The following is an 18,970-nucleotide window of genomic DNA, read 5'->3' on the forward strand; positions in this document are numbered from 1 at the left end:
ATTTTTCTTTAACATACTATATTTAATTTAGCGCTGAAATCCGCGCATTGAAAGGATCTCATTTATATTTCATTAGAAAGAAACAGTTCAATAAAAAAAACTATGAAAATTATTCTGAGATACACACATAACATATACATATATTATATATACAAGTTGAAGAATTCAATAATCAAAAACCGTATTTATATACGGAAAGCTATCGATTGTATGTATCGAGGACTCTGATATATTTCTATTGCTAGGAATATTTTTTTACGTCGGGGGATGTGTTTATCAATAAACAGTTGGCACGCGGAATGCGCAGAGAGAATTTGCATCCCGTACAATTGCTTGGTGGCAAAATGTCCAGCGCCGACATGTCGAAACGTATTTGCGCTTCGTCCGAGTTTCGAGTCCGCGGGACTCATTCACAATTAAGAGTAATGTCGAGCGATCTCGCTGTTTGTTATCCGAGCAAACGCGTCGCCTATCGTCACGTACCAGGCTAAACGTTACACGAAGAATTCCCAGCGCGAATATTCATCACTATATACGCCGCGTGGCGCGAAATCAGTGCTGTTGCGGACGAATCGAAAGTTTGCGCGTAAATCTGCCGGAGGATCACGGGGACGGATTTGTGCGAAACACGTCCGGCAAATCGAAACAATTAAAACACGCTCTCTCGCGATCTCTCTCTCTCTCTCTCTCTCTCTTTCCCCCTGTCGCGGCCAGAAGGGATTCATAAATCAATTCTCGCGCTATAACGCGCGGTTATACTTAGGGGAGAAAACGTAATTCAATTCAGCGCATAATTGTTTTGCCCCGGAATTGCTGAGAATCCGCGCGTTCGAATTAACGCGCCAAGTGCCCCCATTGTTGATGTTGTTGCTGTGTTTCGCGTTTTGATCATTCGTACCCGCACTTTCTCTCTGCTCATCCACGTTTTATGGTATAACTGATAATTGCTAATTATTCGTAATCGCCTCGCAACTGTTCATACATCGGCGATCTCGTATCGTTGGATTTCGGTCTGGCAAAATCGAGGTTCCTTGTTCAAATAGAGCGCGAAACAACGCACTTTTCCGTGAAAATCGCAACATCGAAATTACCGGATTTTTACACCAGGGGATGTCGATATATCTGACTTATGGCTATTCTCCGCGCGCCGTCCGACGCTCTTGTATATATTCCCTTTTCTCATATAAAAGTGTCGTTTCGGTGCTACCCCGGGATCTTCGGTGTGCACAAGCGCGGCGCGAACGCATATATTTCCCAAGCGGCGCGCGAGATAAAGAGTCGACCAAAGACTCGACGAGGAAACGGCCAGTTTATCTCGCGCCATCATCTTAATTTTCTGTTATCACACGCACATAATATCGCCACCCGCCCCTGTTAGTATTGCCGATTTAATCTTCAGTATGATCCGACAAAAACGTCATATCATTTAATGACGCCGATACAGAATCATCCTTAGACAAGTTTTAGAACTTACTGTATGAATATAAGATAGTCTGTTATTCGGGATTTTTTATGCAAATGAATATTATCTTTATGTCGTCATCCTCGTTTCTCTTTTAACATACAAAAATGCAAAAAGATTTCTAAAAGATGATAAGATGTTTTTTAAACGTCTTATAGGAACATATGCCATATCGTATAAAAGAAAATTGAAACGATAGCTGGATATGGCTGTATCACATATCGTCTCCTAAAAATTGATATTCCTCTTTTATACAAAATATATCTACATATATAAAGTTTTTATGTTTCGTCAAATATTTTCATATAAATTTTATCGTGAAACGATTTAAATTCGCTGTGTTGACTCAAGTTTGTGCAAAACTAATAAAAGAGAATAATTTTATATTATTTTCTGGCATGTTATTATTCATCATTATTGAACAAATTAATTTTGTTATCTTGTTTTTAAATATAACGCAATAAGCGACTATATCAATTTCATCATCGACGACGAATAAGATCGGACAATATCATAGAATATAATATTCATGATATGTAGAGAAATTTCTCTTATATATATTATATTTAGAGTATGTCAGAAATGAGAGAGTTCAATGGGATACAGATTTTCCTGGGAACACAATTTCACGTTGCAGTGGGGCTAAGTAGCCGCTGTAAAACGCACTGTAAGCGCTTTGTGACGACACAACGTTGGCCGAGCTTTGGTCGGAAGAAGTGCTCGGCGCGGTCGCCTGTTAAAACGTAAGCAGCTCACAGAAAGCTGCTTACGATATTCGAAACGAAAGGTAGCGAGACGTTATCAGGAGACAGAGAGAGAGAGAAAAAGAGAGAGAGAGAGAGAGAGAGAGAGAGAGACAGAGGGTGAGAGAGAAAGAGAGAGAAAAAGAGAGAGACTGAGAGACAGAGATAAGAAGAGATGGGGGAGGGATAGAGACAAAGAGTGCCCGTTTCTGCTCGCTTGCTAAATGACAATCTGTCAGCGTGTTTCATTAGCGTGACGTGCTCACGCAGCTCACTAATGACGCACTCGCACAAAGGGACCACAACGTAACGGCGAAGTAAGGCGATTGGATTGCGCAAGTAACGTCGTATCCCGAAATCTCTGCTTTGAAAGAAATCGAAAAAATATCCTTTGTGGCGTTAGACGATGACGTTCAATTAGAGAAATTAGTTCTCGCACGTACGCGTGCGCGCACAGATGATAGCGGTAAATGTGTCGGCAGTATTATTGTTGTCTGAAGCCTGATCGGGTGATGTTGCGACTGATCGAGTTGTTATGGATTGCAGTTCACCCGATGGTCCAAGTACCGAACCAGCTGGTCGGAGCTCCGGTTGGAACTAACGTCACGTTGGTCTGTCACGTGGAAGCGTCACCTAAGGCCATTAATTACTGGACTCGAGAAACGGGTAATAGAACAGCACAATCAGTACAATTCTTATCGTTCGATTTACTTGGAGAGTAAAATCAATAAATGAAATTAAATGGCTCTCTATTTAGTAGCTATTAGTAGTTAATTTGGAGAGTAAATACCTTATTAGTTTGATACAGAAATATTTCAAGTATTTTTGATCGATGAAAACATTATTTGTATAGCATATTTTACACAAATGTAAATAAAATATTTTCTGTCACTAATAGAAGTATGTACCAAAACATGAAATTTTTCACTTTGATTTTTTTACATATATTTAATTTCTGAAACGTGTTTTTGCAGATGAAATGATAATCAGCAACAGTAAATACGCGATGTCCGAGGTAAAAACATCGGTGTACAGCGTACAGATGCGACTAGTGATCATGAACCTGCAGAAGCACGATCTGGGTGGCTACAAATGCATCTCGAAAAACTCTATCGGCGATGCCGAGGGAAACATCCGGCTTTACGGTGAGTTTCAACTGTTATAATACGTCTCAAGGACAAGAAATCTCTTTGCAAGCTAGGAAGAAATCTTCAAAAACTTTAGTCAGGTGCAAATCGTCACTGCACTAATATAAACTCTCTTTAAAAGTTTTAATGCATTTAGTAAATATTTTAAAAATATTAATAATAAACATGTAAAAAGACTTAAAAAAATTAGGCAACAAGAGTAGAAAACATGAATTTTGTTACTGACAATGAGTAAAAATCACGAATGATAAATCCTTAAATAAATAGAAGTTAACTTTTTTTAAAAGAAGGTATTGAATTTCATGTCTTCACATTTTAAAAAATGTTATGTACGACTTAAAATTTTCAAAAGTGAAAGTAAGTATTTTTCTAAGAAAGGGGGTCGGAAATAGCCCAGGTTTGTATCTTAGCGCGGTCGCAGCTGCACGTATCACGGTGGCGAGAAAGTATGGCGTATCACTGCGACATCGCCGTTTCCATTACACGCGCGATTTAATACGTCGCAATCTCGCAGGAACGATCGACGGCAACGATCGTCTCGCGCATTACGTAACACGATGGTATTTTTCTCGTCGTCCCGTAACGATACGTCGCCGCGAGAATGGCGAGCGGTTAGATTTACGTATAGAATTAGGTGTTTGCTTGTTTCTGTGTTGTTTGTTCTTATTGCGAGAGAAGAATATTGAAGCAGCGTGAGTGTAATAACAGTCCCTCATTTATAAAAGTCGAAACATTTTTATTCATTTCTTTTTTCATTTTCACTATTTCTTCGCTACCTACATGTATATAATTTAGTGAATTATGTGGCATAGATAAAAAGAATTTAATAAAAAAGTCCAACCAAGTGAATCTGAACAGGAATGTTTCGCGCTTGTGTAATCTAAAAAAGATTAGCAAGACGTTAAAAACGTCAACTCGTCGTTTTGGTAATCTCAGGAATTTATCTCGAAGAAACCGCACGCGACCATCACCTACAAGAAGATATCGGTATTTGCAAAATTAAGTTCCTTCTCGAGTTTTATTATTTAAGATATCAGAGAGACCGATGCCGGGAGACAGATCGGAATTTTCGCAGTTTCTTAGTCACGTCTCTCTTCGTCGTATAACCGTAAGTTATTTTACGATGCAGATAATATTGTACTCTCTGTACAATATTTATGGAATTCGCGCTTGCATTGTGTGCCCGTGAAATACCATCACCGACCGCGCTGGCATATATCCATAAAATATCTGAGTCAGTAATTTTTTAAGTACATGAATTTACGATATATCGGTTGAAACGTGATTACGAATCTGTTATCTTTCTCTCTTCCCAATCTGATCACTTTTACCTCTCTTTCTAAATTTAAATTGTCATTTTATAGCATTAACTTTACACTCTATAGATGTTACGTATATCAAAAATCGAAGGATCTAATATTAAAGATATCTAACATTTCTTCAAAGATAATAATAGTAATTTATTATTACTTGATTATTTGATGATCATCAAAAATTTACAAAATTGGAAAAATAAAACCGATTGGAAAAAAAGCGATTAAAATTGCAAGAGCTTCAAATTTTATTAAAAAATCTATCGATATTTCTATTCTTTTCTAGGATTTATAAAATTTATATATATTTATTATATATATATATATATATATATATATATATATTACATTTTTTGTTATATAAATTAATAGCGAACATGCATTAAAGCGGTCGAAGCACGAATAATCCCGTGCATCGTATAGTATAGTGGATGATGCTACGAGGGTAATAAGTCGTCATGAGTGGCGCCTCATAATTCCTCTCACGTTGATTGAACGTTACGATCCATTTACGACGTGTATGCTGACACTTCTTTACAACCGAAAAACGAACGAAAAAAAGGCACATTTTTCGCGGACGACGCGATTCTCTCGCCGGTATGTCATCAGCCGTAAGTGTGCTCATAACTTGCCGCTTACTTTCCCGTGATGTGCATCCTTATTTTTTTCACAGTCTCTATTTATCGGATTCCGTCACATAATTTTCCACTTTATAGCGCGAGAAAAAACTCGGCGAATTTGCGAGCGCGTTACGAGGCTGCGCTTAGTATAAAACAGCGACCAAATGTAATCAATTCATTCATTTATGCGTCAGAATATTTTGCAATTTTTGATTCATGATTTGTGATTGACTGAATTACGGAAGATATTTCATTAAATTGCAAAAATTATATTATCGGTTTCGAGAAGAGAAAATCAACAAGAACGCATATCAAAAGTTTGATTCAAAAATTAAGCAGTTTCTCTAAAAAATTTGTTAAATGAATCCTTGGAAAATTTTGTTTATACAAGAGAGTGACAGTTTAATTTTGTCGGAATATTAAATTATATTTTTACGGCATTGTTTAATGACATGCCAGATTTGATCGTCATTGATATACGTACATCGTGGATTATAAAAATAATAAATGATATAGAAAATCGATAAAATGATGTACTTAATAAATGTGACAGATACGATTCATTACACTCAATCTCGCGCTTTTAAATAAACGATGAATAGATATTGATCGAATGACGGTAATATTGCAATATATAGTACGTACTCACAAAATTATTCTCTGTTTTTGGCATTAATGTTGATTATTCACAAAGGACACGATGCGTAATATGCGCTTTACTACTTTATGGTTTCATTGAATAAAAAGTGTAATGTTCATGTAATTTTCATTGCTTAATATTTTCAAAAACATATCGCAATACATTATGTATGTATTAGAAAAAAATATATATATACAGAGTGTCCCAGAACTGGCAAAAGTTTTTAATGGCAGATTCTTGGTATCATTCGAAGACGACTTTTCCTCAGCGAAAATGTCGAGACACCAATAATTTCCGAATTATAAGTAGTTGAAAATAAGAGCTTTTTTGGAAACTAAACTTTGTGGTAATCAAATATTAAGAGAACTACATTCTTCAGTTCAATTTTAAGTAGAGTTTGCTTTAATAGAATTTTAATATAAGGCTTAGTTATATTAAAGATACATAATAACAAAAATTAGGAACATGCTAAAAATGATGGCCTCTCTCAACATTTTCACTAAGGAAAAATCAAATAATACTAGAAATCTGACATAAAACTTTTCCACCAGTTCTGGGATACCCAGTATATTTCCTAAAATAATAATATAATAAATAATATAATAAATAATAAAATAAACAATATCAATGTTTCAATGATAATTTAATTAACATCCTTGCAGAGCGAAACTTTTATGTACGATGTATAAGTTATTACACCCGTGTAAAAATTTTTTATACTAATATAAAAGAATAATTATACACATGCGTTATCGTCGCATTACACGTTATGAGCTTTACACGCATCTGATGTGTTATTACAGCAAAAACTCTACATGATCAGAGCAAAATTTCCGGCGAGAGATATCAACGAAAGCGCGCATAAAATTATAATACGGATTCTCACACACGTGGCCGTACAATCTCAGTCTACATCTCTGCGTCAGACTATACCTCGATACAAATCACTAATTCAACAGAGAGACTCAGGAAGGGAATAGAAAGATGAATCGCACTATTGTGTTTATTGTTCTCGAAACAAAAAAATGAATAAATAATGACACATATGCAAAACTTCCGTCGCGAGACTTTCTTTTCCTAAAAGAAGTCTCGCCTTCGGTTTATCTTTATCACTTAATCGCAGGACGGATAAAACGACGTAACAAGTGGGACAAAGCCAGGGGTCCGATATTCGCGAGTTAACTACCCCCGCTTGCTTGCGAGCGTGCAACCCTAATGACGGCAATTTTATCGCGCTGTCGTGTAAAGGACGGACGAGGAAGCGCGATGTTATCCCGGCGTGCTCGAGCTTCTCGTTGAAGTCACGCAATCAGATAAGCTCGAAGGATTAACCGTTAAACCGCCGGTGTAAACGGGACGCGAAGAGCAGGATAAAAAGATCGCGCGCACTCGTCCATGTCGGAAAGGGGGCGGGGGAAGAAGAAAAGGGCGAGAGGAAGGGGTTGGGATTCGATAGATTTAAGGGCGCTACGACGAAAGCGAGAATCGAAAGGCTACGTAGGCGAACGTAGAGCGGAGCGACATGTTGGCGCGTCATGTCGAGGATCGAAAGTCCGCGAAACAATATCTGAGCTTTCCATTCACCCCCTTTCCCCTGTCCTCTTCCTCTCCCCTCTGTCTCCGCCCCTCTTTTCTATCCGCGCCGTGCCGGTTTTTCGTGTCCTCTTTTCCAACCGCTCTTCCGGGGATGTTCTTGTCACAGATTGCGCGCGGTCGGGATTATGGATTTACCTTGATAAATGGTGACTCGATATCGGAGTTGCGGCGTATCTCTGGCATGAAGATCGCGTTGCTTTAAATTATAAGAGAGTCTGCGGGGGGGATCGTGATTTCTCCCGCGATATTATATAGAAGAATTTCCAATATTTCAAACTCTTATCGTTTCATGTTTCGCAATTTGAAACAGAAGAGTCATAAAAAAAGAAAGTCAATTTTAGCTAATCGACACTATGTTTATATTATTTGAATTCGACAAAGTAATTTAAATAAAATATATAACAAAAAAATATATCTAATAATTTAAAGTCTAGACGTCTAGACATTTACTAATTTGAAAGATAAAATGTACGCAGCTTTTAATTAAATTTTTGTTACAATTATAGAACTCTTATGAGATGAAAGAAAAATTCAAAAATTTTTTTGACTTGTCAAAAAAAGAAAATTAATGAAAAGATAATTTCTTAAAATTAAAAATAACATGTTGTACCTTATTTAAAAAAGAGCAACGATGTTCTCGTAGAAATACCTATCAATGTTAGTTTAAAAAATTTAACAAGTTTGAAAAATGTTGAAAATTTTCAACAAGCATCACTTGTGGTTTCAATAACGATTTCTTCTAGAGCTAGCAAAGCATAAGTTGCGCGCCGTCAAAAAAGCGCTGCGGAACAATAGCGAAGATCATTGGGGCGTCACGTCGCCGGGTTAAAAGACCGTGAAACAATATCTAACGTGGCCACCATCCCGCCGCGCCGTTATCTCTCTTCTTGCTCTCCGCCATCCCGAGCTCGCGTACTCCCGTGTCTCGTATTAGTTATCGTTTATCAGCCAGCCAGACAAAACGCGCCGCCCGGAATTGGGTGAGCCATCTGTTGCCAGACATGATCGATAAAAGTCTGCCAAGTGTTATCAGTGCTAAACTGCTATTTCGACGGGCTGCCACACGCGGGCACACCACACTCTTCTACTTCTTCTTATAGTTCTTCTAACCACCGGTCCACCACAGCCTGTCTCTTCGTTCGAAGCAGCTGTATACGGGGTGTGTCGCAGGCTCAGCGGGACAGATTTTTATATTTTTATTTTTTGAAAGAATTGTGCCTGACGATCGCGCAGAATCAACTTTTTCAGCGAATAAAAATTTTCAGAGGGACGTAATTACGAAAATGTTTCACATTCGCGAGCAAAAAGGTTGCTTTGCGCAACTTCAAATTTGAGGGTAATAAATGTAAGTTTTTTTTTATGCGAGTCAAAGGTGAAATTTTTGCATAGAGAATTTACATCGTACTCAACGTATGAATTAAATTCATTAGCAATATTGCTAAGTGGAGTTGACCGAGCAAAAGCAAAATTAGGATGGAAATTGCGTCTCGTTGCAGGATTCGAGCGCTTCGTAATAAGTAGCAATAGCTAGCAGAGAGGAACCTCTAATTCAATGTCATTGAAACACGATCTTGTCAATTAGCCCTGTGATTTTGGTATTTAGTAGCTTCGTCGAAGCTATATAATCAACATGGGGGTTAAACGTTCTAATGTTACGCGAGTTCGGTTACGCTAATATAATTCCATTTTGGATAATGAGGAATGCGTTAACATGTAACATTTAATCAAATCTCGTTATATCGTTACTGAATGTATGCATATATATATATAATGAAACATTTTTCATTTAAAGTGTATGTTTTTCTGCAAGGATTAAATATAATCTAAATGTGCGAAGGCAATAATTATTTAAATTTAACGTATAAGACGGGCAACAAGAGCCAAATCGCGGATGACAATGCGTTATCCTAACGAAACTAAATAATTTTCCGTTAGAATTAAATACCGGTGCACAAGGCACCAAATTTTACTTGGACACGGCCAAGATTTTCCGTGGGGGGTTAAAGGGGGTATTGAAATTAAATCTCAAATATGAGATTATTTCATATTTTAAAATCTTGGCCGTGTCCAAGTAAAATTTGGTGCCTTGTGCACCGGTATTTAATTCTAACGGAAAATTATTTAGTTTCGTTAGGATAACGCATTGTCATCCGCGATTTGGCTCTTGTTGCCCGTCTTATACGTTAAATTTATATTTATATTACAGAGCCTTGTTAAAACTCTTATAATAATTATTTAGCTCTCAATAATGCTCGGTGTAGAATTTAATCACATTGCGAAACAGGCATGTCTGACCTGCACAGTGTATCGAAACAGTACGGGAAATGAGTGTTGGCCATACATTTCCTAAAGAACGAAGCGTACCGATTGATCGTAACATGAGAAAAGTAGCGGGATGCTTCATATCGTTGCTCCTCTTCTATTTTCCCGCAACTTTGCGTTACTCGCTATCACGTATCGACTTGCTCATCATTCGCTCGTTGAATTTCAATGTAACGTGCCGCGAATATTTAGTATTGTCGAAAAATACACGATACTTGTCAAAGAAAAAGTTATATACGCACGCGAGAAAATCGTGTCGTTTTAATTGCAAAGTTATAAAAAAAATCTCATCTTAAAAAACGATTTTTTTTTAAAGCAAGAAAAAAGAATTTTTTTTCCATTTTGCGCGCAACAAACTGCACTTGCGATACAAATTCCAAAAAGTAAATCACACTTTACTTTTATTCACCTCGCGTATATCGGGTGACGTGGAGCGTAAAAACATCGCGCGATACCCTCCATCTAGGTTCTGCACGTGCGGAAAAAAAATGATATCTAGTCGCGCGCGTATCGCCGACTACTGGTTGGCCACAGTTGAAATAATGTTTCGACGATCGTGCCTAGAATTCAATAACGAAGGAACTGCAAGCTTGACACTCTCATTGCGCGACGTAAGTATCGATAATTCCAACGTTTTCCGACATCGACTTGGCAACTTGTTATAAAAATCACTGTCTAAATCACATTCACATAAGTCTCTCTCCAAGCATAACGACTTCTCTACGAGGCATTGAAGAGAGAAAACAAAAATAAGACAGTTTTATAGGAAATGCCTAACAATAGAGAGAATCCAAGTTTAGTTTTTCTTAAACAGTGCGAATCAATTTTAAAGTAATATATACATTTTAAAATACTAATATGTATATAATATATATATATATATAAAACGACACTATATATATATATATATATATATATATATATATACATATTAGTATTTTAAAATGTATATATTACTTTAAAATTGATTCGCACTGTTTAAGAAAAACTAAACTTGGATTCTCTCTATTGTTAGGCATTTCCTATAAAACTGTCTTTCTTATTTTATATATATATAACCCTCACAAAAATATAATTATTAAAAAAAATGCTAATGCTACTTTTCCATCTTTATCATGTTATAGATATGGACCTGCCTCAGCATTCCAAAAAGACCGGTGACCGACGATCGGAGGATGATGCGGGCAATTCGATCAGCGATCGCGATCACAGACTGAATCACGTGCATCAGGGCCCATTGAGGGAAACGGGATCTACCCTAGAACCGGCTTTCGACGCGGACGAAAATTCGGCATCCGCCAAGTCGAAAGAGAACGCGTCTCCTGCGATCATCGCAGTCATCCTAATCGCGCTGCATCATCTGCTCGCTTCGACGTAAGATAGACGGAATTTATCCTTAAAACACACTCAAAATACGTTTATTACGAGCTCGATTCTCTAGCTTTAACTCCAAGAGAGATTGCGCGAGACAGCGGCAAATAATAATCCGATCGAGTCGCGTTCTCGGCGATCCATGCTTACCATATCGATCGAATTTTGGATATCGATACTTCGTTAATACGTAACAATAGTCGTAATATCTTATACGAAAATGATGCGCCACGTTGCTAAAGGGTGCTAATATATGTATTTGAAATATACATATACATATATAGAGAGAAAAAACATTCACAAAATCAAAGAAATGGCGAAGCAAAAATTGTTATTATAATTATCAGATTGATATAAATATTCACACACATATATGTGAAACGATAATATGTTAAAATCGTATATTGAGCAAAACGTATTTCGAAAATATAGCGGATTTATTTTTCTGTGGAAATTAAAAGATGAATTATGATATAAAGTTGATTATTATTTTAACCAAATGTAACAGCTTTTTACCGGACAATTTTCTCCTAAAGGAATAATTACGTTTTTATTATTTATTACATTTGTGGTATAAAATGGATTAAAATTACAATTGTGAAGTTTGAAACTTTTACCAACGTCAATTCTATGCGATAATTAAACACCTGCCCGGCTCACATTTTGATAATGAACAAAGGATATTTCATAAAATTTTATGTTGAAACGCGAGAATAAACGATAATAATAATGTGTGCATATATAGAAAGAAAAGCAAAAAATTGGAGGCCAAGAAACACCGAATTAACAAGCGATATATGAAATTAAATCATATATAATTCATATATAAAAATAATAGTCACCCTCTTATAAAACAGAACGTCAGTTCAAAAACTCGACATAAAAATACAATATGGACGATTTTTATATGTTTAATTATTTGAAATATATTCAATTAAAAAAAAACTTAATAATTATATTCTTATTTTTTTTAATATTTATAAAAAATGTGTTGATGCTATTTCATCTTTTATTTAAAGAACAGTAAACAAATTGCATGTTTTCTTGTAAACAAGTGCATGTTGTTTGTTTGTAAAAAAAATATAATTACATCTCTCTTAATGAATAATATTAATTGGTTTGTTAAAGATTACTTACATTATTATGATCGCGAAGTTTTGTATCACATCATATTTTTTTCGAGAGCAATTTTCAGAGAAACCTATTTCAGTTTTAATTCATAGGCGATGCTTTTAATATAAAAGCTGTCCATATATCTCGTGTCGCATCGATCCGACGTAGCCGCTCTTCCACTTAACGCCCATGTAAATTAACAATCTAACGAATATCGACGAAACGTTAACGACATACCGAAGATTGTGAAATTTTGCTCGCTTCGTCATCGCGGCATGCTACGGTTACCGCGATTGTCCGTTTGCGGCTTAACGAGATATCTCGTTAGTAGCCGCATCTCGCCATACATCACGCCCTCCCCCAATGACATAATTATAAAACCGCCCGAGTTTTTTAGCTCGCGCCCGAAACGTCAGATCAGAGTGAGCGAGAGGCGGGCGGTTTTACACGCGGAATCAATTACGCGAACGTCGTTCACGTCGAGTCGCTACCGACGCCGGAGGAAATACTCCCGATAGCGACTGCCGCGCGAGAAATCGCGCATGTTTAATTAACGCGCGAATTCCCATCGAGCGAATTCGCATTAGCCGCGATCAAGTGGAACGAGCTGCTGCCAGTATCGGTGTCTAATCCAGAGACGATTTTACTTACACGATCGAGAGCGAAGCGAAGTGCCGGGCTTTCCGCTCGTGCGTGCGTGACGCATGCAATTTCGCAATACGGTGTATATATATATATATATATATATATATATATATATATATCTCGCTTTGTATACCGTAGGAAATTCAATTTCGAATTACATTTCTCTAAATTGAGACTAGACAAGCAAGAATACATTGATAAATTTTGATTTATCAAATTATATAGTTCGCATTTTCGCGATTTCGGCTGTCTTACAGATGCTGACACTGAGATATCTGTCCAAATTAATAAAAAAAGTGTCATGTCGCTTCTACTTTTATACTTTGTATATTAATATCTGTATTATCTATATTCGGTGCTTTTCTAGAGAAAAAGATATTAGCATCTGACAGGACGGTAATTGAAAATTTTCTCATTAACATATTTACATTCCGCGAACAAATCGTACCGAAATATTTTTACCTAGAATTTTGTTATCAAATATTTATCAATCTATTCATATATAATGGAGAGATTTCTTTTTCTGATGTTTCGACATTATTTTGACAGTTACGTTAAACTTATATAATTTCTTCGTACACGTAGCACAGATTTTATTTGGTCCATATATGTATATCATCTGTGCTTCAAAAATATAACATCTAACATTTCTAGACCGATACATACGTATCAATCTGGAATATCCTATCAAACTCGAGAAGACTCACGATCGCTCTTTCTATTCTTATATCGCGAAAAAAATTTCACGGTAAAGAAATATCGATATGTGCTTCGTTGAAAAAAGTAGAAAATGGAATTTTTTAAATAAAACAGTGCTTTGTGTGTAAATAACCAAACTGTCGAATTTTCTGTCAGAGAATTCAAATCTCGAGTTATGAATATTCAACTAACATCACAAGAATTCTTCGCACGTGAAAAAATGCGCGGAATAACAATAATGAATTAACTTTGTGTATCAATATACAAATATTATTAAAATTGATCTCTTCTTAGTTTGCAGAAAAAAATCAAATCATTTATATATATAAATAAATTCATACAATTACATATTCATATATAGTGTTGAAAACTATGAATAGACACCTGTTTTTACACATAAAATTTTTCGAAAATTATATTTTCTATTAATGTTAAAACTGAATTATTAATTTGTGATATACGTATTATGATTCACATATGTACGCATAAAATTTCAGAAAAATCTCATGGTTCGTTGAAAACGCGACGACTCGGTAAACGAATTTTGATACATAATTTTGGCTCAGTGACGACGAGGCGCGCAGATAAAAGCAAAAGTGAGAGAAAATTGCTTGTCCCGATTAGAGAAACGTGCCAAATGTTCGGCTTCGTTATTTTTTCTGTATTTATATTTAAGAATTTATTAATAATTCATTCATCGGTTTATTCAAAATGACATCAATATCGACGTTTCAAGGGTCCACATCGCTTTTTTCAAGCTTCCGAGTCCAATATTAGATATCCGCGCGTTGTTATGCCATTTAGACGGCTTTTCTATAAACGGCACCAAGTGCCGACAATTTTGAGTTAGGAATATTCGCGAATAATTCTCATATCTTAGAAATGTTTATATAAAATAAAAAACAAAAAAAAAGAATCTATCCATCTTTCTGTATAAATGTATATACATATCTTTGAGTTAGAATATTTATTAACCCATTAATAGTTAAAATCTAAATCTTATAACTGGTTTGTTAAATAGATTAAGACTCTTATAACTTTACTATAAATTACTCTTATGGCACAAAATGATATTACATCTTCTAGAGAGAACTTTAGAATCTTATTTCACAGTTTTGTGACATAAAGGCACTCAGGTCCTTTTACATAAAAGTCGTCCATTTAATGGGACAATGAATATTCCTGGTAGACAAAGGATGCGACGCTTTCTAATGACAGCACTTTTGCTACCGCTCGTTACGATAGCGTTGTCAATTATGTCATCCGACAGTCACATTGTGAATGGACGATTAACGCATATCGAAGTTAAATATTTTATACTTGTGAAGTACGAAAAAAAAAATGACGCGCGGTCTGCCAGCATATAAAGTGTTTCTGCAGAGATATAATACTCAAATACTGTATAATAAGGTATGACAAGTGGCTCACTTCAGACTCCTTTTTTACGTGGCATTAAAAGGTAAGTATTATATTTTTCGTCGTATCACTTTAATATTGTCGTTATATATAATAAAAATAATTACAAAGTTTACGTCATCATAGTCTCATTATATGAAAAAAGCAGAATTTTTTTCGATTACATATTTTATCTTCTCTTTTATAGGGATATCTCATATTTAATAATATTCCATATACGACAATACGAATAGAATGTATTGAGTAATTGAAATAGAATTAATATTGCAGCATATTATTAAGTCAAGTCATGTATAAAAAACCATAATTTCCTAATTTTCTCCTTCCATAATTATTAGAGTTTTAGTTATTTATTTATATATTTACATATATAAAAAATTAAATCTAATAAATATAACCTCATGAATAATTTAATATCAAAGTTTGAATTAACTCTTATTATACAGTTACTATAGTATCAACTACAACGCAAGTCCAATCAAATGTCGCGACATTAGAAACTATTAAGTGTCACGCTATCAAACGCAAATATCATATTTAATGCCACGTGAAAATATGGGCCAAAGTGTCATTCGCCGTCAAGGTTCGCAGGATGGTTTCGTTATTTATTCGCAATTGGACCTCGTTATAGTCACAATAAGTGGGTGTTCATGCCTGTTTATGTGCGTGCGTGTGCGTGGATGTACTTGCGTGAGTGTTGCGCCGTGCGAGAAAAAGAGAAACATCGCGATATCTAATTATTTATTATTAATGGAAGCGGGAAAACATCTATGTGTAGATTGTGTAAATTACGGAATAGGGTTTATCAAATTGTTGATTGTAGGTGTGTTTACAAGGATTATATAATATATATAAATATATATATAAATATATGAATATATATAAATATATATGTAAAGCGTAAGAGAGTTGGAAGTAAGAAAAAAAAAATAAAAAATTCAGATCATAATCGAATCGGCCTTTACGCATCGCGGCGGATAATGAGAGTCTCCGTGACTCTGGAAATTATCGATGAATTCTGTTAATCCATTATTGTTGATTATTGTTTTGATCATTGTTATAGTTGCCATCGCTTAAACATGTATCGACTATCTGTTACCATGTAAATCGTTCTTAACGCAAGGAAATGATACGAGACAGTTAGGAAATTATAAAGATCATACGTATATAGTGTTACGTTCTGTAATATATCGGAGAAAAGACAGCTCGAAAACGCGTCCATTTCGATTCGTAATAATTCATAACGTTAGTTTAAGGCGATTCAAACGATGCACAAATGGAGAAGAGTGAATTTAATATCATACGAACATTTACTATATTTGATTTTAACCATTCCATCTCTAATTACATCGATATTAAATCTAATATTAATATAGCAAGTATTAAAAGTAATTATTATAATTTAACAAATTCAGAAAAATCAAAGAGAAGATTTGACGAAAAGTAATATGTCAACTTCTGTATGTGTGACATCTTGTCATATAATAAATCAAATTCTCCATTTGACGCAGTTGATCTCGACCCATACATTTTTATACATTCGGTAAAATATCTATCAAACAATATAAAAAATTGATCCATTTCTTGAAACAAGTGCAGAATATTTGCATAGTCAAGAATGGAGATGTGCAAGAAGCAAGAAGATAAAGATGCGCACACGTTGCGTCGCAAATTAACATATCATTTAATGATTCGGGCATGATTTCGGTGATGATTTACTTACATATCGAATCTCCGTGCGCTTTGATTGTTCTCACGGATCCTCGGTCGCTCCAATTGATCGACGAGCGTCGCGCATATAGGAATACCATACGGGTAAAGGTATCGATACCTGACGCATTTACTCAGTCATTAAAGGTAAAAAATATCAGACGTCGAGTCAGTTAAGCTAGGAACACCGGACAATATCGATACCTGGCTATCATTCCGAGACAGTTCACTTCGTATTTGAAATGTAAAAAATGTGTTTACTACAAGTGTGGAATCGAGAAAATGAAATCGCGCATATCGATCGATTCTACTGACAATGAGACTCGGTCGTAACGACTCTTTAAGAACAAAAGAAATTAATCGGCGATTCTCGAGAAAAAAAATTAACGGCTAGCTTTTAAAAAGGGACGATTCGACGCTGTCCCTCGCGTACGAGTGGCCTGACCTTAATATATTTTGCACTATGTATACATAGATATACACGGAACGACGCGCAACCTATTATTATTCCCCATCATACTCCTATTGTGAATAATATCATCTTCGATTATATACCCTCCCCCAAACCGTCTCTCCCGCTCTTCTCAAATTGAAAAAAAAAACTTAGTAATAGCGCATCGCACACTGTACAATAATCTCACGCGCGTGCAGCATATGTTATATACATACATAATATACATAACAATTAATGATATGCATACCTGTGCGTCGATGTAATTAATTACTGCCCCCCCTGCCCCCTGTAATACCAAGTATGAAACGCAACTTGTACCAAGCCAAGCCACGACTTATCGGAATATTGTCTCGCCAACACAGAGGTATATACATATTATATTATATATATATATATATAGTCGAATAAAGAGACGATTAATGTATATTGTAGTCATTAACTTTCATTTTATGTGCCACCCTTTAATTGCCAAGTCATTTACAGCAAAAATTATCAGAAACCAGTCGTATCGGATAAAAAAGTAAGGATGAAATCTTTGATTAATTAATTTTAATTAATTATATGTATATGTCTGAGATTAGGTAAAACGGTAATAATTTATATTTTCTTTATTTTGTAATGTTCGCGACAGATCGATATAGATATTAAAAAAGAATTAATATCTCGCACAAAACTGTTGCCGGGGAGATTGATAGAAGTAATCGATATCCCGCGCGCGAGAGAGAAGCAACGGTATTACTATGTCATTACAAGTACTAGGCAATACGTTCATTACGTTATCGTTGATTACATGACGTTAATCGTGTAGGGAATAAATAATCCGTAGTCGTCAAGGGATCCATTTACCAGTCGATCAAAATTCCGTAGCGCGTGGACGCGTACATATATATCGATGATATATATCGACGCGCGGTAGCCATATAAAGTAGTATATATGCCACACAATGCGATTATGGCTGATAATTATTCGATTTAATGAGCTGCTGGAGACGCTAAAATAGCAGTTTCAATGTATTCTCACAATTTTGTCTCTCATTGCATCGGGGAAGGATAAATCTTCATAAAACATAAATATCTCGTTTTTTCTTTTAAGTGAAAAATCATTTTAACAGTTTGTCGTGATAAAACGGATTATGTAAGCAAATATAGTTTTTATTTTCTAAAATTGATAATCTATTTATGACAGTTAGACTATCTTTATTAATCGGAAGTAATGCATATGAATGTCTGAAATATGCAATTCAAAGCAAGATAACTATATTATTCATGAGTTTGTCAAATAACGTTTGAAATAAAATATATATTAAATATTCACTGGTTGTAAATTCAGATTTGAATTAGAACTAAACAGTAAAGTAAATAGAGAATAAACGAGAAAAAAGCAATGTAATTATAAAAGAAACAAATTCACTCAAAAAATGTTCTATACTGTTTTACGGTATTAGAATTAAAAATGGAATGAAAGCTAAAAGATTTCTCATTTTATTATTCATAACGTAATAATTAAATAATATTATATATAATATTATTGATTATTGAGGATGACTACCTTCCAATTGTAATACGTATCGGTGTAGTGGAACTTTTAATTGTACAAACAATTTATATCACAGAGATGCTAATATCAACTACATACGCGTACACGCACGTCCGACGTATTCAATTCCGATCGGGATTACAATTTCGAATATGACTCTCGTAATTGCGGGGACTAATTA

The 18,970-nt window shown here is 35.2% G+C and overlaps 1 protein-coding gene across 2 annotated transcripts in view; it reads left to right on the top strand.

Moving 5' to 3' along the window:
* Positions 1 to 17,676, top strand: part of LOC114944676 (lachesin) — a 125,249-nt gene extending 107,573 nt beyond the window's left edge. For both annotated transcript variants that reach the window (XM_029320691.2, XM_029320692.2), the window contains exons 7-9: positions 2,752 to 2,871; positions 3,180 to 3,350; positions 10,969 to 17,676. In XM_029320691.2, coding sequence (XP_029176524.1) covers positions 2,752 to 2,871; positions 3,180 to 3,350; positions 10,969 to 11,222 — 545 coding nt within the window. In that variant the 3' untranslated portion in view covers positions 11,223 to 17,676. The remainder of the gene's footprint in view (positions 1 to 2,751; positions 2,872 to 3,179; positions 3,351 to 10,968) is intronic.
* The last annotated feature ends 1,294 nt before the right edge of the window (positions 17,677 to 18,970 follow it).

Source organism: Nylanderia fulva, unplaced genomic scaffold, assembly GCF_048542155.1.
Source record: "Nylanderia fulva isolate GAGA-0341 unplaced genomic scaffold, ASM4854215v1 Scaffold4, whole genome shotgun sequence".
NCBI lineage: Eukaryota > Metazoa > Arthropoda > Insecta > Hymenoptera > Formicidae > Nylanderia > Nylanderia fulva.